This window comes from Scyliorhinus torazame, chromosome 13 (genome assembly GCF_047496885.1).
Source record: "Scyliorhinus torazame isolate Kashiwa2021f chromosome 13, sScyTor2.1, whole genome shotgun sequence".
In the NCBI taxonomy this organism is placed as follows: domain Eukaryota; kingdom Metazoa; phylum Chordata; class Chondrichthyes; order Carcharhiniformes; family Scyliorhinidae; genus Scyliorhinus; species Scyliorhinus torazame.
The window spans coordinates 55,915,993-55,940,423 of NC_092719.1; the positions used below are offsets into that span (position 1 = coordinate 55,915,993).

Consider the following 24,431-nt stretch of genomic DNA (forward strand, 5'->3'; position numbering starts at 1 on the left):
CTTGATCTTTCAGAGGATTCCAAAGCCCGTGGTCAGAAAAATAAGATATGCTATTAACCAACCCAGTCAGGAATTTAGGGGATATTTATTTGCTCAAAGGATGAAGTGAATGTAAAACCCTTGGAGTGATTAGCTTGGATGCATTTCAGTAGAAGTATTCGATGGAGAAACGATTGGAAGGATAGCTCGTTCAGCTGAGTTGAAGTTGGTAGAGCCCGGAGGGGAGGATAGCGGGGTGGGAGAGTCAGGAGGGGAGGATAGTGGGGTGGTAGAGCCCGGAGGGGAGGATAGCGGGGTGGTAGAGCCCGGAGAGGAGAATAGCGGGCTGGTAGAGTCAGGAGGGGGGATGGCGGGGTGGTAGAGTCAGGAGGGGGGATAGCGGGGTGGTAGAGTCAGGAGGGGGGATAGCGGGGTGGTAGAGCCCGGAGTGGAGGAGAGCGGGATGGTAGAGCCCGGAGGGGGGATAGCGGGCTGGTAGAGTCAGGAGGGGAGAATAGCGGGGTGGTAGAGCCCGGAGGGGGGATAGCGGGCTGGTAGAGCCCGGAGGGGGGATAGCGGGCTGGTAGAGTCGGGAGGGGGGATAGCGGGGTGGTAGAGTCAGGAGGGGAGGATAGCGGGGTGGTAGAGCCCGGAGGGGGGATAGCGGGCTGGTAGAGTCAGGAGGGGGGATAGCGGGGTGGTAGAGTCAGGAGGGGAGGATAGTGGGGTGGTAGAGTCAGGAGGGGGGATGGCGGGGTGGTAGAGTCAGGAGGGGAGGATAGCGGGGTGGTAGAGCCCGGAGGGGGGATAGCGGGCTGGTAGAGTCAGGAGGGGGGATAGCGGGGTGGTAGAGTCAGGAGGGGAGGATAGTGGGGTGGTAGAGTCAGGAGGGGAGGATAGCGGGGTGGTAGAGTCAGGAGGGGAGGATAGCGGGGTGGTAGATCCCGGAGGGGAGAATAGCGGGGTGGTAGAGCCCGGAGGGGGGATAGCGGGCTGGTAGAGTCAGGAGGGGGGATAGCGGGGTGGTAGAGTCAGGAGTGGGGGAGGATGGCGGGGTGGCAGAGTCAGGACGGGGGAGGTTGGTGGGGTGGTAGAGTCAGGAGGTGGGATAGTAGGATGGTAGTCAGGAGGGGAGGATAGCGCGGTGGTAGAGCCCGGAGTGGAGGATGGCGGCGTGGTGGAGCCCGGTGGGGGGATAGCGGAGCGGTAGAGCCCGGAGGGGAGGATGACAGGGTGGTAGAGCCTGGTGGGGGAATAGCGGGGTGGTAGAGCCCGGAGGGGGGATAGCGGGGTGGTAGAGCCTGGAGGGGAGGATGACAGGGTGGTAGAGCCTGGTGGGGGAATAGTGGGGTGGTAGAGCCCGGAGGGGGGACAGCGGGGTGGTAGAGTCAGGAGGGGGGAGGATAGTGGGGTGGTAGAGTCAGGAGGGGGAAAAGAGCGGGGGAGTAGAGTCAGGAGGGGGGAGGATGGCGGGGTGGTAGAGTCAGGAGGGGAGGATAGCAGGATGGAGAGTCAGGAGAGGAGGATAGCAGGATGGAGAGTCAGGATGGGGAGGAAAGTGTGGTGGTAGAGTCAGGAGAGGAGGATAGCAGGATGGAGAGTCAGGATGGGGAGGAAAGTGTGGTGGTAGAGTCAGGAGAGGAGGATAGCAGGATGGAGAGTCAGGATGGGGAGGAAAGCGTGTTGGTAGAGTCAGGAGAGGGAGAATAGCAGAATGGTAGAGTCAGGGTTGCAGCAGAGCAGGATGCTAGAGTCAGGATGTGGAGGATATTGGGGTGATAGAGTCAGGAAGGGAAGATAGTAGGATGTAGAGTGAGGAGGGGGGAGGATAATGGGGTGGTAGAGTCAGGACGGGGAAGGTGGCAGGTTGAGCAGGAAGTTCTGTGACAGATGTGTGGCAGCTGTCCAAAGATGGTGGCACAGTTTAAAATTGACAGATGTTTTCATATCCCTTCACGTACCCCATTGCCATACCATATATCTCAACATCAGGAAACAGCCTGTGCAGATGTGATGGGCCGTAGGGCCTTTTCTGTGCTCTAGACCTCAATGACACTATTGATGTGTTGGGTGCTCTGCTACACAGATGAACCAACATGGTACAACTCAGTTTTATTACTAACATTTATTTACAGTGGTAAACTGGTTACTGAGGTTCGATCATAACCCTTGAATCTGTGGACCTATTCCTAACACTATCATGGAGTGGCACTCAGCACATGGTGGCTGTCTGAGTGGCTTGCTGTGAGCTCTGTGCCCTGTGCTGTCTCCTGCTGGAATGAGTCGGAAGTGTCGTGTTCCCTGTTTTGTAGTGTGTATGCTCTTACCTGTGATTAGCTATGGTGTTGTGTGTGCTGATTGGTCCGTTGATCTGTCCATCAGTGTGTATGTATGGTTGTACCATGATGTTTACCTGAATATCATGACAACTATGACTATAACTATTGCAGATGTAGACTGATGTATATGGCTAACCACTCAATGTGCATTGCAAAATTGAAGAGCCTGATCTGATTGGACGAAGTTAGTACAAAGCTGTTAGTTTTCTTATTGCTACTGTGCTTTCCTGCTTGTGTTTATTAACTTATTTATAAGAGATGCAGTGTTACTGAAATTCAAGTGTAACATCAATGTATTGGGATAACAATTCGATCCACAAAGTTAAAATGCATATTTCATGTCCTGCGAAGGTAAGGAACTGAACCCTTCACCCCTTTAATTTGTTAACAGATTTGGTGACCAATAATTGTAATTTACTTTGATTTGACATTGTGACATTTTTGTTCGATTGGTTAAAATGCTCCAAGAGAAAATTGTTCTACATCCATAAATGATTTAACAAAAAATATGGTAATGTTTTGCTTCTAATTGACTTTGATGGATTGCTGCTCTTGTTCTCTCACCATCTCCTGTTGCTGGGATATAAACTATGTTTCTCTGAATAATAACATAATTTACTTTTCATATTCATTCCAAGTAACTTTGTTCTCCTCAACAGCGAGACCGCCCATCTCCTCCAATAAACACGCCACAGACAGACGAGGAAGAAGGAGAGAAAAGTTGTGGACCAGCAAGACTATGGGAAGCATTCACTCCCTGTAATGGCTGCCGACCACTTGGCTTCCCAATTTTAACACAGGTTGATATTTTTTACTTTCTGTGCAATATTTTACTGCAGGAAAATGCGTCCATCAAATAGATAGTTATTCCAATTAAAGAACCGTTTTTTTGTTTGAAAGTAACAGACTGGATGAGGATATTCTGAGTTCAAACCGGCAAGATTGCGAAATTCATTCATGAAGTTGCAGCCTTGCCGCGGTTCCCCGAGGTCATGCAGCGACTCAAGCCGCTACTTCTGCGGCCCGTATGGCATCTGTCTTTGGTATGGTGTAAACAACTGTGTCCACTGCATGTGTCCAAACATGTGGAAAAGCACTGCTTGACATCACAATGCCCAACCAGCTGATTTGATGCCAGGAGAGCAAAACAGGATGATGCAGGTCTTGGCAACGCCTGCATTGTCCATGTTTAAAAGAAGCAAGGTGGGCCCTGCGTCATTTCTTAAAGGGCCAGGTGACCCAAGAGTGGGTAAGTAAAATATATTCAAGTTCCTCTGTTGTGAAGCGTCTGCAAGTAGTGTGTATTTGGAAGTGTTTTGGTGTTCTTGCCAGAGAGTGTTACATCCTCACGCAGATGGCAGAGGAGTTTGATAATCTGTTCACACAATGCTGCAATGGGTATGGGGGCAATAGTGGCAGCGACTCTGTGTCTGCTGGATGGGAGGGAGATGGAGCAGAGACTACAGAGATGAAATGAAATGAAATGAAAATGAAAATCGCTTATTGTCACAAGTAGGCTTCAAATGAAGTTACTGTGAAAAGCCCCATGTCGCCACATTCCGGCGCCTGTTCGGGGAGGCTGGTACGGGAATTGAACCGTGCTGCTAGCCTGCCTTGGTCTGCTTTAAAAGCCAGCGATTTAGCCCAGTGTGCTAAACCAGCCCCTGGCAAGCTCCATGCCATGTTCTGTGCAATGTTAGAGCCAAACTCCTCTATATGTCTTGACAGTGGGAGGAGTCTTGCTGTGCATGTCCATTTAGTGCTCTCCAGCATCCTGCCCCATTGAGCTCCTCACAGGAGCCCTCTGCAGCAGTACCACCTTGTTCCCTAATGAGCTGGCAAATGACCCATCCTTTAGCCGCGGCTTGCTTGCAGCCCAGTCATGTCCAATGATTCATCATGTGCTAATCCCAACTCTATGCCAGCCTCCCAGGGAAGCACGCTGCCAGTGTCTGAGCTGGCAACTGCGAATGTCAGATCGTGTGGGTTCTACAGCACTGTTTGGGCTTCTTTTGTTGTGCAGGCAGCAGTTCTTGCATGTCGGAAAGCAGGAATTGGGTGGCACGGTAACACAGTGGTTAGCACTGTAGCTTCACAGCTCCAGGGTCCCAGGTTCGATTCCCGGCTTGGGTCACTGTCTGTGCGGAGTCTGCACGTTCTCCCCGTGTGTGCGTGGGTTTCCTCCCGGTGCGCCGGTTTCCTCCCACAGTCCAAAGATGTGCAGGTTAGGTGGATTGGCCATGCTAAGTTAACCTTAGTGTCCAAGCAGGTTAGGTAGAGTTACTGGGTTATGGGGATAAGGTGCAGGTGTGGGCTTAAGTAGGGTGCTCTTTCCAGGGGCTGGTGCAGACTCGATGGGCCGAATGACCGCCTTCTGCACTGTAAATGCTATGAAATCTATGAAACTCCAAAGTGAGACGTTTCTAAGGGAAGGGAAAGGGGTGGGAAGCAAGTAACACCATTTGCAGTTTGCTCATATTGGCGGATGTCAGGATGGAGGTGAGCTGGGAGTTAAGAAGGAGCTTAAGACTAGAAAGTACTGTCATCTTTAATGTTCTGCGATGCTAGATGCTGTGAGCCACCATTGCATCCAGTCCCATGATGCTGGGTCATTTCTAAGTAGAGCTCAGGTGTCCTTGTCTCTCCCCCACCACCCCTTTTCTGCTCTATTTCCTTCCAATATGCATCATCCTGTCCTTTAAGAGAGTAGGCAGAATATCAATAGTTCTGCAGCACTGTTTTTGGATGATGTGCCTGCCATAGCTGAATATCTGGAGGTAAGTGAAAGTAGCAAGAGGGGGGGGATGTGACGCTGGCAGCATTGGTAGATGCGTGTGGATGAGGTGGAGTATCTGGAAGTTAGGCTGAGTCTGGAGTGCCGGAAACTGTTGTTGGGTAAGTGTTGGCAGTATGGCACATTGAGCAGTGCGAGAGGTTGTTTTTGTAGTGGGTAGGACCAGCTGCGTGAAGTCATTAGATTTCTTGAAACACTGCTGCCAGGTCCTCCGATCCCCAGACTAGGGGTTGTCTGTCCTCACCACCTGCTGCCTTCTGAGAGTAGTCATTGGGATCACCTGCCACCAGCCCTCACCCTCCCAGTCTACCTTCCTGCCCACCTGTACAAACAATGCATTCAGTGTCACATTCGTCAGTCTGGATTCTTCTGTATGCCCAAAAGTTACAAGAGTTTCCATTGCAGCACCTTTTTTCCTCTTTAAGAGGCATCCTGCTATTAGGGAAAAGAAGGCTGTTTGTACTGCATGATCAGAAAATAATGCCGTGTGTTGAGCTCACCAGCAGCATTGAGAAGAGAGACTAGCACTGGAGGCAAAGGTAATGGCACTGAAATTATGCAGGCGAAGTGGGTAAAGAAATGTTGTCATGCCCACCTCAACCTGAACAGGCATGGGCATTCTGTGAATCACTCCCCCTGTAGCCAGAAATTGGGCAGGTGAATAGCTGGCTTGAATAGTTTAATTTAGAATGAATTTTCAACTTGATGCAGTAACGTTTCCAAGATTAGTCTCATTCTTTTGAGAGTCATCAATATTCATGAGCTCTCCTGTGCAAACTGGGGATGGTTTTGCAGCTCTGAACCTGTTCTGTTTACATGTTGCTCAATCTGACAGGGTGCGAACCAAGTGCCCTTTTGGGCGCTCTTCCAGTTCAAATGCTACACCTCAGCCTGTAGTTTCTACGTAACTCTCCCCTGTCCTCGGCCACCTCCTCCACAGACTTATCTTGCCCAAAGATGCGTGTCTTTGTACATGGGGAAAAAATAGAAATGGCAAGCAATTTTATTTTGGATTCCTCTTCACATTAATTATTTTCTTCAAAGTATCACTGGCATAAAATATTATCATTTTTAATGTTTCCATTTATTGTTAGTTGTTTTATAAAGATATAATTGACTATTAGTGGTGTTTTATTTGACAGTAAAGGCATTTTGACCAGTCTCACTGCTGAGCTGCAGACGGCATGATATCCTTTTGTCTTCTAATTCCTTAGTGTTCAAAGTTAGAAACAGATCACCAAGCTAAAGAGCAATGAGGAAGGAAGCACCATATATGGGCATATAAGGATACTGGTTTGTAGTGATGGAGTGTTATGATAATGAACACACACTGTGAAGCTGAGCTACCTCCAGGTGACGTAGAAATAATTGTGTCTATAAAAATGCAAACAAAATACAGGGCAATATTTTTTAACTCTTTGAATGCAGTAGTGGAAGTTATGCATAAAAATTGAAAGACTAACCTGCCCAAATCATTTCAATTCATTTAAATCCTGTCTTTATATATTTTTCCAATTTTACCTCACAATCAACATTCCAGATTTATATAAGATTGGTGCAGATGACAAGGCAACAGAGACACATATCTTGGTAGAGGCAAGGTACTGTCAAATGAATGCATACAGTGCACAGAATTTAAGGTGAATGAATTGGTCGCCCAATACCTATTCTTTCATTTATGATGCGTAATACCAGTTAGGGTGTTAAAATACGTTTAGCCTTTTCATCAAGTACTTGCCAAGCAAAAGATTCATTAGTAATGTCAAGAACATCACTCCCACACAGTCACACTGCGGTGAATACATAAGAGACTCTAATACGTATTCAGGAGATGAGTAATCAGCAGGAGCTAATGATACCCTGCTGTATATTGATGTAAAATGCACATATTAAAAAGAACACGAAAGGAAGTATGCATTAGCAACTGTATTTTTAAAGCCATTGTGAGAGTTTCGTCTATCGGGCTGATGAAAGAGGAAATTATTGATATTTTCAATGCATATGTCTGTGTTTCCTTAATTTACAAATAGAGTGTTAGGGGAAGTTGGAGACATCCTTCCTCCTTCCAGCTTTTCCTCCCCAGCTTTTGTGTCATATTTATTTGTACGGGAGGAGTTACCATTAGCAACAGAGACACTTTACTTGCAAAATGATTTTTAACACTTGGAAGATTATTTCCAAGATAAAAATGAATTCAGAACAAGTTATGTACAGTTTTAAATGCTTGCTGAAGCTAATCCACATTACTTTGCATTATTCTCTCAGCCTCGATAGTGATAACTGGAATACGTCTGGGGGGGTTTTTAGATAAGGAAAAAATAGCTACCAGTCTAACTTGCATTTAAATTCAGAGGCCTTAGTAATTAACTCATTAATAAAATCTTTCAATTTCAATACATATCATGACAAAATATTTAATATCAAATCTTACCAGCTGCCCATCAGGAAGAATAACATTTTAATTATCTGGAAAATATTTATATAAGTATGTTTCAGAAAGTAAATGCCCCCCCTGCCCCCCCCATGCCCTGTCAGTTTAATTTGGCAGTGAAGGTTATTTTTATAAAGACAGATTGGTTTACCAGGATTGCCTGTCACTCTAATCACATTATAAAATCAGAGTGGCTTTCATGGCTTCAGTCGCTGTGCGGGACTCCCATTTTGAAAGCAAGAGTTTGAATCATCACCCGCTGATGAGCATTTGAATTTGGCTGCTGTCATTAATTATGTTTTGCTCGCTCTTGGCCATGCGACTGCATGCCAGCAGCAACAAAATAACGAGTGGAATAAAGAAAGTCCATTCTTCTTGCTGTCCTCCATGCATGATAAAAGCCGAGCCGAGCCTTAATGGCTTCTGGGCGCAAACTATCTGAATCTGGCATTCACTTGGAATAAAAAAACGTCAGAGGCTGTCCATGCTCTGTGTTGCCTCCTTGTCTTACAACCTGTGAAGTCCCATGACCTGCACAATATCAAGTCGAGTTTCAGATAGAAGCAGGATACTTGACCCAACTGGTGTAGACCAGCATTATTGTTCCACATGAGACTCCTCCCACACTATTTCATTTTGCCCCCTGAGCATAACCTTTGATTTCTTTCTCCCTTGTGTACATCCCCAGCTTCACCTTAAATGCATCAACGCATCCTCAAACAACCCATCTGGTAGCAAGTTCCACATTCTAAACATTCGCCGGGTAAAGAGGTTCCTCCTGAATGCCGTATCATATTTATTAATCATACAATCCCTACAGTGCAGAAGGAGGCCATTCGGACCATTGAGTCTGCACCCTACCCAAGCTCCCATCCTATCCTATTGGATTCCCCCACCAGGGGAAACACTTTCCGTCAGTCTATCTATCAAGCCCCTTCATGATGTTAAACTCCTCAATTAAGTCATCCCTTAAGTAGGCTATCTTTGAGACAAAAGAACCCCAGTCTGTTCAGTTTTTCCTGCGGGTTATTACCTCCCAGTTCGGATAGTATTTAATAATATTCATTTACAGCAAAAAATAGAGTTCTTTGTTCCTGATGTCGCATTCCCAATCTCAGATTGGAACAGTTCCCTAATTTATGGCTGAATTTTGACAGTAATTAGCGGTTTAAATTTTCTTTTAAGATTTCTGTTTTGGGCCCAAGTATGAACTGACACATTTCAAACAAAGTAACAAATAACCTTATTCAGAATCTTGTTATGACCCCAGCAGATGTTACCACTAGACATGTCAGATCCCAGGGTGGAACCTGACTTGATAGAACAAAGAAAAGTACAGCACAGGAACAGGCCCTTCGGCCCTCCAAGCCTGTGCCGACCATGCTGCCCGTCTAAACTAAAGTCTTCTACACGTCCGTATCCCTCCATTCCCATCCTATTCATGTATTTGTCAAGATGCCACTTAAATGTCGCTATCGTCCCTGCTTCCACCGCCTCCTCCGGCAGCGAGTTCCAGGCACCCTCTACCCTCTGTGTAAAAAACTTGCCTCGTACATCTCCTCTAAACCTTGCCCGTCGCACCTTAAACCTATGCCCCCTAGTAATTGACCCCTCTACCTTGGGAAAAAGCCTATGACTATCCACTCTGTCTATGCCCCTCATAATTTTGTAGACCTCTATCAGGTCGCCCCTCAACCTCCGTCGTTCCAGTGAGAACAAACCGAGTTTATTCAAGCGCGCCTCATAGCTAATGCCCTCCATACCAGGCAACATCCTGGTAAATCTCTTCTGCACCCTCTCTAAAGCCTCCATATGCTTCTGGTAGTGTGGCGACCAGAATTGAACACTATACTCCAAGTGTGGCCTAACTAAGGTTCTATACAGCTGCAACACGACTTGCCAATTCTTATACTCAATGCCTCGGCCAATTAAGGCAAGCATGCCGTATGCCTTATTGACTACCTTCTCCACCTGTGTTGCCCCTTTCAGTGACCTGTGGACCTGTACACCTAGATCTCTCTGACTTTCAATACTCTTGAGGGTTCTACCATTCACTGTATATTCCCTACCTGCATGAGACCTTCCAAAATGCATTACCTCACATTTGTCCGGATTAAACTCCATCTGCCATCTCTCCGCCCAAGTCTCCAAACGATCTAAATCCTGCTGTATCCTCTGACAGTCCTCATCGCCATCTGCAATTCCACCAACCTTTGTGTCATCTGCAAACTTACTAATCAGATCAGTTACATTTTCCCCCAAATCATTTATATATAATACGAACAGCAAAGGTCCCAGCACTGATCCCTGCGGAACACCACTAGTCACAGCCCTCCAATTAGAAAAGCACCCTTCCATTGCTACTCTCTGCCTTCTATTACCTAGCCAGTTCTGTATCCATCTTGCCAGCTGACCCCTGATACCGTGTGACTTCACCATTTGTACCAATCTACCATGAGGGACCTTGTCAAAGGCCTTACTTGTCCATATAGACAACATCCACTGCCCTACCTGCATCAATCATCTTTGTGACCTCTTCGAAAAACACTATCAAGTTAGTGTGACACGACCTCCCCTTCACAAAACCATGCTGCCTCTCACTAATAGGTCCATTTGCTTCCAAATGGGAGTAGATCCTGTCTCGAAGAATTCTCTCCAGTAATTTCCCTACCACTGATGTAAGGCTCATCGGCCAGTAGATCCCTGGATTATCCTTGCTACCCTTCTTAAACAAAGGAACAACATTGGCTATTCTCCAGTCCTCCGGGACATCACCTGTAGACAGTGAGGATAAAGATTTCTGTCAAGGCCTCAGCAATTTCCTCTCTAGACACCTTCAGTACTCTGGGGTAGATCCCATCAGGCCCTGGGGACTTATCTACCTTAATATATTTCAAGACGTCCAACACCTCATCTTTTTGGAACTCAATGTGACCCAGGCTATCTACACACCTTTCTCCAGACTCAACATCCACCAATTCCTTCTCTTTGGTGAATACTGATGCAAAGTATTCCTTTAGTACCTCGCCCATTTCCTCTGGCTCCACCCACAGATTCCCTTGCCTATCCTTCAGTGGGCCAACCCTTTCCCTGGCTACCCTCATGCTTTTTATGTACGTGTAGAAAGCCTTGGGATTTTCCTTAACCCTATTTGCCAATGACTTTTCGTGACCCCTTCTAGCCCTCCTGACTCCTTGCTTAAGTTCCTTCTTACTTTCCTTATATTCACCACAGGCTTTGTCTGTTCCCAGCCTTCTAGCCCTGCCAAATGCCTCCTTTTTCTTTTTGACGAGGCCTACAATATCCCACATTATCCAAGGTTCCCGAAATTTGCCGTATTTATCCTTCTTCCGCACAGGTCCTGAATTCCTTTCAACTGACATTCGAAAGCCTCCCACATGTCAGATGTTGATTTACCCTCAAACATTCGCCCCCAATCTACTTCAGTTCCCGCCTAATATTGTTATAATTAGCCTTCCCCCAATTTAGCACATTCACCCTAGGACCACTCTTATCCTTATCCACCAGCACTTTAAAACTTACTGAGTTGTGATCACTGTTCCCTATATGCTCCCCTACTGAAACTTCTACCACCTGGCCGGGCTCATTGCCCATTACCAGGTCCAGTACAGCCCCTTCCCTAGTTGGACTATCTACATATTGTTTTAAGAAGCCCTCCTGGATACTCCTTACAAACTCTGCCCCGTCTAAGCCCCTAGCACTAAGTGAGTCCCAGTCAATATTGGGGAAGTTGAAGTCTCCCATCACAACAACCCTGTTGTTTTTACTCATTTCCAAAATCTGTCTACCTATCTGCTCCTCTATCTCCCGCTGGCTGTTGGGAGGCCTGTAGTAAGCCCCCAACATTGTGACTGCACCCTTCTTATTCCTGATCTCTACCCATATAGTCTTGCTGCCCTCTGAGGTGTCCTCCCATAGCACAGCTGTGATATTCTCCCTAACCAGTAGCGCAACTCCGCCACCCCTTTTACATCCCCCTCTATCCCGCCTGAAACATCTGTGGTAGTCTATGTTAGAAGGATTACGGTACCTGGTAATGCCGGAATACCATTGGTGGAGAACGTACGTGTTCCCATTGGTTAAACCTGTATGTTAGCTCCGCCCTACAAGGCGGGGTATAAGAGCCCGTGCCGCCCCAGCAGCTTTCTTCTGTACCTGCACTGGTGGGGGAAACATCTAGCGTATTAAAGCCTTCAATTGTCTTCAATCTCGCTTCTGGAGTTATTGATCGTGTATCAATTTAATACGCTAGTTTTTAAAGAATGGAGCTCCGAATCAAGCCGGAGTGTCTGCAACTCAGCCCCCACGCGGCAAACTCAGCAGCGACCTTCAAGTACAGGCTAGCGTGCTTCAACGGATATCTCGGGACGGCCGAAAACACACCCACGAAAGAACAGAAACTACAAGTTCTGCACTCGAGGGTGAGCCCAGAAATCTACACCCTCATCGAGGACGCGGACAATTTTGATGCCGCAATGGAGCTGCTGAATGGACATTATATTCGCCCTGTAAACCAGGTCTACGCACGACATCTACTAGCGACGAGGCGACAAATCCCTGGGGAATCACTGGAAGAATTCTACCGTGCGCTCCTGGTGTTGGGGAGAAACTGCGGCTGCCCGCAGGTTTCGGCGAGCGACCACACGGATCTTTTGATCCGGGACGCTTTTGTTGCAGGTATGCTGTCCTCCCAAATCCGCCAGCGACTGCTGGAGAAAGAGACACTAGGCCTCAAGGAGGCATGGGCCCTTGCCGGCCCCCTGGATGTGGCCTCCCGAAACGCCCGCGCATATGTCCCCGACCGCGCGGCAGCCCCCTGGGCAGCGTGGAACCCCCCCGCGGCTGACCCCGAGGCATCTCCCATCCCCCCACAAGCTTGTGCTGCAAGACGGCCTGGCAACCCCGGGGGGCCCCGCTGCTATTTCTGCGGGCAAGCCAAGCATCCCCGACAGCGCTGTCCGGACCGTTCATCCATCTGCAAGGGATGCAACAAAAAGGGCTACTTTGTGGCGGTATGCCAGGCCCGGGCGGTGCGGTCTCCAGAGGTGAATATGGACCGCCACCACAACCCTCTCCACGGACCCTGTGCGGCAAGCGGGCACCACCATCTTCCTCCTCCAGGGCCACATGTGGCCTCCGGGCGCCGCCATCTTGTCCCGCGGACGCCACGTGCGATGGATGGGTGCCGCCATTTTGTGCATCCCCAACCATGTGCGACCAGTGGGCGCCGCCATCTTGGATGGACTCCCAGGACCCCAGTTCGGCTGACCACACACCGCTCGAAGAGAACATCCAACTGCTGCCACGATTAGCCTCGGTGACCCTGGACCAGTCTCGGCCCTGAACACTCTCGACTGCTACGACGACGGTGCTTATCAATGGGCATGAAACGTCCTGCCTAATCGACTCTGGGAGCACGGAGAGCTTCATACACCCCGACACGGTAAGACGCTGTTCTCTCCCCGTCCATCCCGTTAATCAGAAAATCTCCCTGGCCTCCTGTTCTCACTCAGTAGAGATCAAGGGGTTTTGTGTAGCTAACCTCACGGTCCAAGGAAGGGAGTTCAAAAACTACCGACGCTACGTCCTTCCCCACCTCTGCACGGCCACACTCCTAGGGTTGGACTTTCAGTGCAATCTACAAAGTCTAACTTTCAAATTCGGTGGCCCTATACCACCCCCCCCCCCCCCCCTCACTGTCTGCAGCCTCGCGACCCTCAAGGTCAATCCGCCTTCCCTGTTTGCGAACCTCACCCCGGATTGCAAACCAGTCGCCACCAGGAGCAGACGGTACAGTGCCCAGGACCGGATCTTTATTAGGTCAGATGGTTACTGAGAGAAGGTGTCATTGAGGCTAGCAACAGCCCCTGGAGAGCTCAAGTAGTGGTTGTAAAGACCAGGGAGAAGCATAGGATGGTCATCGGCTACAGTCAGACCATCAACAGGTTTACGCAGCTTGACACGTACCCTCTCCCACCGCATATCCGATCTGGTCAACAGGATCGCGCAATACAAGGTCTTTTCCACGGTGGATCTTAAGTCAGCCTACCACCAGCTTCCCATCCGCACTAGTGACCGCAAATACACTGCTTTTGAAGCAGATGGGCGGCTCTACCACTTCTTAAGGGTTCCCTTCGGTGTCACTAATGGGGTCTCGGTCTTCCAACGAGAGATGGACCGAATGGTTGACAGGTACGGTTTACGGGCCACATTCCCGTACCTCGATAATGTCACCATTTGTGGCCACGACCAGCAGGACCATGACACCACACTCCGAAAATTCCTCCAGACCGCAAAACTCCTTAACCTCACATATAACAAGGATAAATGCGTGTTCAGCACCGACCGCCTAGCCATCCTCGGCTACGTAGTGCGTAATGGAGTTATAGGCCCCGACCTTGAACGCATGCGCCCCCTTATGGAGTTCCCCCTCCCGCACAGCTCCAAGGCCCTGAAACGCTGCCTAGGTTTTTTTTCCTACCATGCCCAGTGGGTCCCCAACTATGCAGACAAGACCCGTCCACAGATCCAATCCACAGTTTTTCCCCTGTCGATAGAGGCCCGCCAGGCCTTCAGCCGCATCAAAGGCCACGATGCACGCCATCGACGAGTCCTTCCCCTTCCAGGTCGAGAGCGATGCGTCCGACGTAGCACTGGCGACCACCCTCAACCAAGCGGGCAGACCCGTGGCCTTCTTCTCACGCACCCTCTACGCCTCCGAAATCCGCCATTCCTCAGTCGAAAAGGAGGCCCAGGCCATAGTAGAAGCTGTGCGACATTGGAGGCATTACCTGGCTGGCAGGAGATTCACTCTCCTCACTGACCAACGGTCGACTGCTTTCATGTTCAATAATGCACAGCGAAGCAAGATAAAAAACGACAAGATCTTACGGTGGAGGATCGAACTCTCCACCTACAACTATGAGATCTTGTATCATCCCGGGAAGCTAAATGAGCCTCCTGATGCCCTATCCCGCGGCACTTCCTGAACGTGATCGACGAGCACTCCCGGTTCCCATTCGCCATCCCCTGCCCCGACATGACCGCAACCATCGTTATAAAAGCCCTCCATAGTATCTTTACGCTGTTCGGTTTCCCCGCCTACATACTGATAGGGCGTCCTCCTTTATGAGCGACGAACTGCGTCAATTCCTGCTCAGCAAGGGCATTGCCTCGAGCAGGACGACCAGTTACAACCCCCGGGGAAACGGACAGGTAGAGAGGGAGAACGGAGCGGTCTGGAAGACCGTCCTATGGGCCCTGCGGTCCAGGAATCTCCCATCTCCCGCTGGCAGGATGTCCTCCTGTATGCCCTCCACTCCAACCGGTCACTGCTCTGTACCACGACCAACCAAACACCTCATGAATGTCTCCTTGTCTTCCCCAGGAAGTCCTCCTCTGGGACCTCGCTCCCAACCTGGCTGGCAGCTCCCGGACCCATCCTGCTCCGAAAACACGTGCGGGCGCACAAATCGGACCCATTGGTCGAGAGGGTCCATCTCCTCCACGCTAATCCTCAGTACCCCGACGGCCGACAGGATATGGTGTACCTATGGGACCTGGCGCCCGCTGGACCCCCCCCCCCCCCCACGCCACCAGCCCCGCCCTCCCTGCCACCGGTGCATCCCACAGCCGCCCCTTCCCAGGTGGATCGGTTCTTCCACCAGCCCCGTCTAGGCCCTCTGGCCCACCGGCGCACCCCACAGCCGTCCCCTTCTCAGGTCAGTCGGTCCTCCACCGGCTCCGTCTAGGGGTGATGAAGCTGCCACAGAAACCGAAACAACGCTCCCGGAGTCACAGACGCCCGAACCTCCACCGGCATCACCACCAAAGCTACGACGATCGCAGAGGATGACCAAGGCCCCCGATCGACTAATTGCTTCATTTTGAAATGTACATTACTGTTGTAAATAGTTAAGATATAATAAGGCAAAAGGCTGTACGGAGGTATTACAGTACCTTCATAACTGTAACTCCTACCACTTTACCACGTTGTAATACGAAGCCACCACCCTCGCCGGACTCTCTTTTTAACAGGGGGTGAATGTGGTAGTCTATGTTAGAAGGATTACAGTACCTGGTAATGCCGGAATAGCATTGGTGGAGAATGTACTTGTTCCCATTGGTTAAGCCTGTATGTTAGCTCCGCCCTGCAAGGCGGGGTATAAGAGCCCATGCCGCCCCAGCAGCTTTCTTCTGTACCTGCGCTGCTGGAGGAAACATCTAGCGTATTAAACTCTTCAGTTGTCTCCAATCTCGCTTCTGGAGTTATTGATCGTGCATCAACATCTAAATCCTGGAACGTTTAGCTGCCAATCCTGTCCTTCCCTCAACCAGGTCTCTGTAATGGCAACAACATCATTGTTCCAAGTACTAATCCAAGCTCTAAGTTCATTTGCCTTACCCTAATACTTCTTGCATTACAATATGTGCACTTCAGGCCACCAGACCCGCTGTTTTCAGCAACATCTCCCTGTCTGCTCTTCCTCAGAGCCATATTGGCCCTAATCCCTAGTTCTCCCTCAATGCTTTCACCTTCTGACCTATTGCTCTGGTACCCATCCCCCTGCCATACTAGTTTAAACCCTCCCGTGTGACACTAGCAAACGTCGCGGCCAGGATATTTATTTCTCTCCAGTTTAGATGCAACCCGTCCTTCTTATACAGGTCACACTTGCCCCGGAAGAGCCCCCAGTGGTCCAGATAACAGAAACCCTCCCTCCCACCAGCTGTTTAGCCATGTGTTTAGCTGCTCTATCTTCCTATTTCTAGCCTCACTGGCACATGGCACAGGGAGTAATCCCGAGATTACAACCCTAGAGGTCCTGTCTTTTAACTTTCTGCCTAGCTCCCTGAACTCCTGCTACAGGACCTCATGCCCCTTCATGTCTATGTTGTTAGTACCAATATGTACAATGACCTCTGCCTGTTTGCCCTCCCCCTTCAGGATGCCCGCTACCCGTTCTGAGACATCCTGGACCCTGGCACCAGGGAGGCAACATTACCATCCTGGAGTCTCTTTCACGTCCACAGAAGCGCCTATCTGTGCCCCTGACTATAGAGTCCCCTATGACTATTGCTCTTCTGCGCTTTGACCCTCCCTGCTGAACATCAGAGCCAGCCGTGGTGCCGCTGCTCTGGCTGCTGCTGTTTTCCCCTGATAGGCTATCCAGCCGGCAGTATCCAAAGGGGTATACCTGTTCGAGAGGGGGACAACCACAGGGGATTCCTGCACTGACTGCCTGCCCCTTCTGGTGGTCACCTATTTCTCTGCCTGCACCTTGGGTGTGACCACATTTATATAACTGCTATCTATGACGCTTTCCGCCACCTGCATGCTCCTAAGTGCATCCAACTGCTGCTCCAACCGAACCATGTGGTCTGTGAGGAGCGCCAGTTGGTTGCAGTTTCTGCAGATGAAGCCACCCAGGATGCTGGAAGCCTCCCGGAACATGCCGCACCTCACAGTCAGAGCACTGCACCCCTCTAATTGACATTGTGTTAATTAATTAGTAAATTAAATTTGAATTTAAAAAAAAAAGTTACTGTTAACTATATGTTTCCTAGCACTAGATTTCTACTATAAATGCGAAAGCTAAATACCGTACTCTCCGATCTCTGGCTTAGATACCCCTCTAAATTATAATTAAGTAATTAATGAATTATGTTTAATTAGATTAACAATGCTTAATTATTAAATTTAGTGTGGATTCCCAACCAGCCAATCAGGTCACAGCTTTACTCTGATGTCACTTCAGTCCCCCCCCCCCCCCCACAATTTGAAAAGGTAATAAAAATAGAAATGAAGATCACTTACCTTCCCAGGATGCTCTCTGGTTCTCTCCCTGCAGATTAAAAGTTACAGGCCAGAAGAAAGAGAACAAAATGGTAGGGAAAAAGCACCTTCTCCCAGTCTGCACCGAATTACCTCACAGCACCAAATTACCAAGTTCCAATTCCCACTCTGGATGTGTCTCACTCACTCAGGCTGTGTCTCCTTGACCTGTGCAAAGATAGATCTTAACTTTACTTTTTTGTTTAGAAATGTAGATGAACAGAGTTACAGGACTGCCAATTAACTTTTTAGAACAGAATAAAACATTGAATAAACTAAAAAAATATTAACTGTGTTACGCTACTCCTTTACTCCAGCTATAATTTTATAGATATATACAGATTTGAAAGGATAACACAAGTTACAAAATGTATCTTATTCTCGAATTTTTTCAGTAAGTACACAGTCCATGTAAACCAATAGGCAGAATGTGGTCAGATACCTAAACTCTGAAACAACTTCTGTGGATTTCTCATCAAATGCGTGTTACACTGTGAGCCAGCTGGCCTCACTGGAACTCTGACTTTCACAGAAGGACACACCTTGCAATCTTCTCCAAAGTATGCTTTCTCTCTGTCTTCACCAAGAAACCACCTCTAGGATTTCGACCTCTCCTTTCTTTATTCCTTTGCCTGGATTGCCACATACACCAAAGCTTCCACGCAATCTTTTAACTACCCAGCTATGCCAACAGAACATCACTGCTTCACAGGCTGTAATGAAGTGTCCCAAACTTTTGATCACTTGCTTTTCATCTAGCCATCTTTATATCTGGTTCCTGCAGTTGCCTATTTAATTCGGATCCTTTTTCTGCTTTTTACAATTACCCTGATCGGGACCTTTCCAACTTTCTATTCTTTGTTCCCTTGACTTAACTGTCTTTGTGAATCATTCTTTTGTCCACACTCACTGGTTTCTGGGATTTTCTCTTGTTCTTTTGGGAAATCTGCTCTCTGAAGCTCTCTGCCTTGGGTCTAATTTCCTCTGGCACTAGCTTACAACTAACTGAAAAGTTCTTTCTGTCCCAGTGTGGCCCATGGTTGCTAAGCAACAGCCTGTTTTTTTGGAATCATGTTCACTTTCACATTGTACCTCCTCATTACCATGACGTTATTAACCCTTTCAAATACAGAAACACAAAATTAAACTTACTTAAAGCTATGCTTTATTTTGATACCCACCAGTACAAATATAAATTATTTAAAAACCACTTCTGCTGCTGTCTAGAGTGTCAGGAAACACTGATGGATGCTGCTCAGAAAAAAGGCTTACTTCATGTGAACATGATGTGGAGATGCCGGCGTTGGACTGGGGTGAGGACAGTACGAAGTCTTACAACACCAGGTTAAAGTCCAACAGGTTTGTTTCGATGTCACTAGCTTTCGGAGCGCTGCTCCTTCCTCAGGTGAATGAAGAGGTCTGTTCCAGAAACACATATATAGACAAATTCAAAGATGCCAAACAATGCTTGGAATGCGAGCATTAGCAGGTGATTACATCTTTACAGATCCAGAGATGGGGTAACCCCAGGTTAAAGAGGTGTGAATTGTGTCAAGCCAGGACAGTTGGTAGGATTTTGCAGGCCAGATGGTGGGGGATGAATGTAATGTGACATGAATCCCAGGTCCCGGTTGAGGCCGCACTCATGTGTGCGGAACTTGGCTATAAGTTTCTGCTCGGCGATTCTGCGTTGTCGCGGGTCATGTGAACACATCAACAATAACTTGCATTTTCATGGTGCTTCAGGTAAAAACAATCTGAGAGAACTTTGCATTAAGAAGGAAAGTGGTATAGTGAAAAAAAGTGCATCGAGAAGAGTACCAAATTGGGATATAAGCATGGTCAAAGAGAAAACTTTTGAATGTGTTTGCCACCTGTTTTGTGTCCCCACTGGAGGTTAATTTTAACCCAAATTAGTTTTCACTTAATTTGAGTTTGTTATGACCATCGACCTGCATCCATTATTAGCATCATCCTATGGCAAAGAATTAAAACTAAGTTGAGAATACAATAGCTTATTCACTATTGCTGATGGGACATGATAATATACCTCACATATTCATTACCTGTTATATGGCACCAGGCCACTGGTTCAGACTGAATATCTTGAAAGCCGAAGGCAAGCCTCATCCTACCATTCACAGCAAGAGGTCTTGGAATGAAAGGACACGTTTAGGGGGAGACATTTCATTTTTATTCTTTAAATGTTTTTGTATGTTGAAGAATTGTAAATGAATACAATTCGGTTGAGTATGTTTCATCAATGTCAGTTATTAATTGCAAACCAGCACCTTATTTATTTCTTTTATGTATTATTGCCACTATTATGTTTGGAGTTCCTTGGGCTAGGATGTTCCCTTCCCGCCCACCATGGGACAGGAAATTCCTACCCGCAGTCAATGGACCATTGGCTGGTCCCTCAAATTTTCTGTCCTACCTGCGACGATTCCCACCACAAGTGGGATTGGAAAACCCGGGGTGGGATTCTCGCGATTGGCGCGATGGCCCGACGCCAGCATCAAAAATGGCGTGAACCACTCTGGCATCAGGCCGACCAGAAGTAGCGGAATTCTCTGCGCTTCCAGGGGCGGCGCTGGAGGGTTTGGCGCCGCGCCAGCCGGCGCCGAAGGGACTACGCGAGTTAGCGCATGCACAGAACCGCTGGCATGGTTCCGCGCATGCGCAGACCGGCCGGCGTATTCTGGCACATGCGCAGGGGGGTGTCTTCTCTACGCCAGCCATGGTGGAGCCCAACAGGGGCCGGCGCGGAAGGAAGAAGTGCCCCACGGCACAGGCCCGCCCGCAGATCGATGGGCCCTGATCGTGAGACAGGCCACCGGGGTGCCCCCCCCCCCCTCTGGGGTCAGATGCCCCCGTGGCCCCCTGAGGACTGCACCAGCCAACTTACCTGCCAGGCCCCGCCATGTGGGACCATGTCCAATCCATGCTGGTGGGACTGGCCAAAAATGGGCGGCCGCTTGGCCCATTGGGGTCCGGTTAATTGTCGGGGGGGGGCCGCTGCCAAAGGCCCCCGACCGGCGTGGCGTGATCCCCACCCCCGCCCGAAAATCGGCGCCGGAGAATACGGCAGCCGGCGTCGGAGCGGTGGGGTGGGATTCGCGCTGCCCCCCGGGGACCCGGCGGGGTATCGAAGAATCCCGCCCCTTATGCGCACTAACTTCAGATCACTTTCCTGACGAGCACATCGTACTATTGCTTCATTTAACACATACTTCCTCTCTTGTTTGCATGTTCCCCAACTGTTATTCCACGTGTATCCATTTTAGTTATATCTGTCACAAATTTATCCAGTTCCGTAAACCTTGTGGATATGCTTGTCTTGCTCCTCATTATTTGCCTTGCTGCCTAGTTTCCATCTTCAAATCTTACCATGCTAGTTCCTACACCCTCATCCAAATCAGAATGTTACTGTCCTGAAAAGTACATAAGAAATTGAAGAGGAGCAATGAAGTAAACCAACCAATAAAATATTATGCAGCAAATCAGGATCACAGTGTGAAATGTGTGCAGCCATCATACTTCAGGTGGATGCATATGGTGATTCAAATGCTAATGAGACTGCTATAAAGTAGCCAAATTAATAACAATAACTCAATGTGATCTGTAGACTCCCACACCAGCGTACTACGTTCTCAATTAGAGGATCTGAGTAGATCGAACATAGGCTGAAGTGGTGGTTATCAGCAACAAATAAGAAGAATGTTGAATACATCTAATGAAGTGATGCTGCTGGACGTATGGCAGCTTAATATACACCATCAATAATGTAGACCTCGGTGTTAGAACAATTATGCTGCTATAATTGTCGAGTATATATTGTATCCATGATCTATAATCTTCATAAGATCGGTTCATAAATAAAGCTAAATGCTGGATAAAGGTGAGTTTTGATAAGTTGAGTGACCCTTTTCTCATCCATGATCTTCTGCCCATATTGTGGTTGTCAACTATGATGATTGAACTGGCAAACATCTCATTGAATTAGCATTTTCAGGTTGTCACTTGGCATGTCAATTAGCAAGATGCTATTTATCTTTTTAAATTCCGAGATTAGTACCTATCATCAAGCTACTTCATAATCATGTCAGAACTTAGTAAAAGATCAATTATCGAGGAATAAAGAACCTAAATGTCATTTGTCATCTTTGCACGTAAGCATTCTGGTGACGTCAAGAATATATAAGTTGAATAATGCAGAAAATATCAAATATTCATTCCTTAAAAATTTTTTTTTAGAGTACACAATTCTTTTTTTTTCCAATTAAGAGGCAATTTAGCGTGGTCAATCCACCTAACCTGCACATCTTTGGGTTGTGGGGGTGAAACCCACGCAGACATGGGGAGAATGTGCAAATTCCACATGGACAGTGACCCAGGGCCGGGGTTCGAAACCAGGTCCTCAGCGCCGCAGTCCCAGTGTTAACCACTGCACCACATGCCGCCCCCTAATATTCATTCCTAAGCGGTTTGAATGACACCCAATATGTTTCGTTTGACTTAATCACCATATTTTTCGTACCAAAGGTCATATTTATGCGGTTATTACATTTCAAGACAATTGATGTGGTCTTTCGCCTAAAGTTTTGTGCATGACAAGGACAGTTGTAATGCACGACTGCTACCTATCACTGGATGTGCAGTCAAAGCTCCATGTGCACAGTGACACTCGAGTTGTCAATTTTCACACAATTTTCATGCAATGAATAAACTGTGATGATGATCTTTGCAGATTGTGAATTAAAAACTAACATGACCGGTGAGTATCAATCTTCAGAGATGTGGGGTAGTTTGCGATGGGGCATTTTCATGAAATGAAATTTTAAGAGAAGGTGAGGAACTGGCTGGGTTGCTGTTGAGGCTAACTGGGCTCTGGCTTATTGGCTGCCTGATGCCCTCGACAGGGAGCCTGTGGCATGTTTTAACAAGGAGCATGTGTCTTCAGCCAATTAGACTGAAGAATCCCTACTGAGGCATGCAAACTTTAAATCAGGAAGTATGAATTAGAATATTTAATACATAGAAAATGATGCGAAGAGAGAAAGTATGAGAGAGATTAAACAAAGAAAAAGTAAAAACAAAGTGGGCTTTTAAAATAGTCAACAATCAAAATCTGAAGGAATGTGACTCCCCACTTATAAATTTAAATTCTCAGCACTAGAGTGGCTGTTTGGCTGTAATCAAGATTTATTGCTGAATTAAAATTTTGTTTGTACCTCAGTGCATAAGCCCTAACATTTTCTGGCATGTTTAGACAATAACGAATGGATAAGTACAGCGACTTCACACCCTTCATACATTTCAATACTGAGTCTCACGGAAAGCCACCAGTGCAGCAAATAAGGAGCAGGGGAAGTTAGAGAAACATTTGATTTCCACGCTGAACTGCTCAGGTGCCGGAAGTCGCTGTCTGATTTTCTCCGTGATAACAGTGTGCGCTATTAGCCTCACCATTATCCTTAACACAAAATATGGGCCAATGTGTAGTAGTGGGTTGAGAAGGTGCTGAAAGAAAGAATGCAATTAGACAACTCCACATATGGCTGTTGACCCCATTCCCTTATTACTCAAAGACTTTGAATAGACATGTTCTATCTAGCATGTAGAATATTTAGCAGTGTGTCATCTTTATCTGTACTGATTGTTATCTTTTTCTGATATTTAAACAAGGACATTTTCTTGAGCTCAAACGTTAAGCAACTTCAGTTTCTTGAACAGCAGTTCATATTTAACTGTGCAAAATTAACTATATAGGTCATAAAAGACTTGGCCAGCAATTAAACTGCAATCAAATTCTGATGATATACAGTGAATGAATCATGTGAGAGCTGTTAATGCTGAAATATTCTGCTCTGAAGCCAGATTGAATTTGGTTATTGAGCCGATTAGAATCAATGTTTATTATTATATTGGCCAAAATAATGGGCTGGATTCTCCCGCTTCGTCCGCTCCAAGAACGCCACGGGTGAGTCGTATACAATGGACAACTCCATTGACCTCGGGTGGGATTCTCCGGTCACCGGGTGGACACGGCTGGAGAATCACGTCCAATGACATGCTTTGGCCAAAAAGTTATTGAAAGGAATAAGGATAAATACTGTTGCCGTTTCCTTGCACTAATATTTTCTTTAGAGGAACAATAACCGCAATATGAAGTCTACATATTTTTTCAGAACAGATGCAGAAGCAGAATATTGCAGCTGCTGGAAATCTGAAGTAAAAAATAGAAAATGCTGGATATATTTAGGAAGTCTGTGAGGAACCTGTGAAGAGGGCAACAGAGTTAATGGCTGGTACCTTCCAGGCTCCGGGGTGTCAAAGATTGTGCCATATCCCCCCCCTCACCCCCACACCCCACCCCACTCCCCCCCTAGGCCTCTGCACCACTGGATGTCCTTGGGTAAGGATTTCCTGGGAAGTTCAAACTTCTGTTGGGCAATTGCCCTGCAATCAGTACCATCCATCAGTACGATTTAAATTGCAAACTTTGGGTGGTTCCATCTGTCTCACAGTGACAATTACCCAGAAAATGTTAGAAGAATTAAAACTACTTCTGCCTCCTGGATTTAACCTCCCCCCCCGCCCCCCCCCCCCCCCCCCCCCAAAATCTCAGAAGGTTGATTCGCTGCTTCGTGTCTGCTTCACAGCCAACGTTCTTCCCAGTCTACAGAGATAGATAAACAGTCTACAGAGGAGATAAACAGTATCTCCTCTGAAGAGTCTTATTTGTATGTCCTTATATTCATTTCAGACTGTCAGCAACTTTATCTTCTCAAAGATAAGAGGAGGTGCAGGCTCCGTCAAGATTAATTGGGGTTGCAGGGTTATGGGGTTGGGGTGGGGGAGTGGGCCGGTGAAGACTCGGTGGGCCAAATGGCCTCCTTCTGCACTGTAGGTATTCTGTGATTCAAAGGTCACAGTTTTGCAGCAGGTTTTCGAAGGCCTTTTTTCCTGTGACCAAAATAAGTGCAGTATTATTGATGAATGACAAGATGTTCAATAAATCACATTGGT

The 24,431-nt window shown here is 47.6% G+C and overlaps 1 protein-coding gene across 13 annotated transcripts in view; it reads left to right on the forward strand.

The window, feature by feature from the left end:
• Nucleotides 1-24,431, forward strand: part of anks1b (ankyrin repeat and sterile alpha motif domain containing 1B) — a 1,303,035-nt gene that overhangs the window by 804,015 nt on the left and 474,589 nt on the right. For all 13 annotated transcript variants that reach the window (XR_011934063.1, XM_072471544.1, XM_072471547.1 and 10 more), the window contains one exon: nucleotides 2,978-3,118. Coding sequence is in view for 12 of the 13 variants with exons in the window: in XM_072471544.1 (XP_072327645.1) it covers nucleotides 2,978-3,118 (141 nt within the window). In the remaining variant the exon portion in view is untranslated. The remainder of the gene's footprint in view (nucleotides 1-2,977; nucleotides 3,119-24,431) is intronic.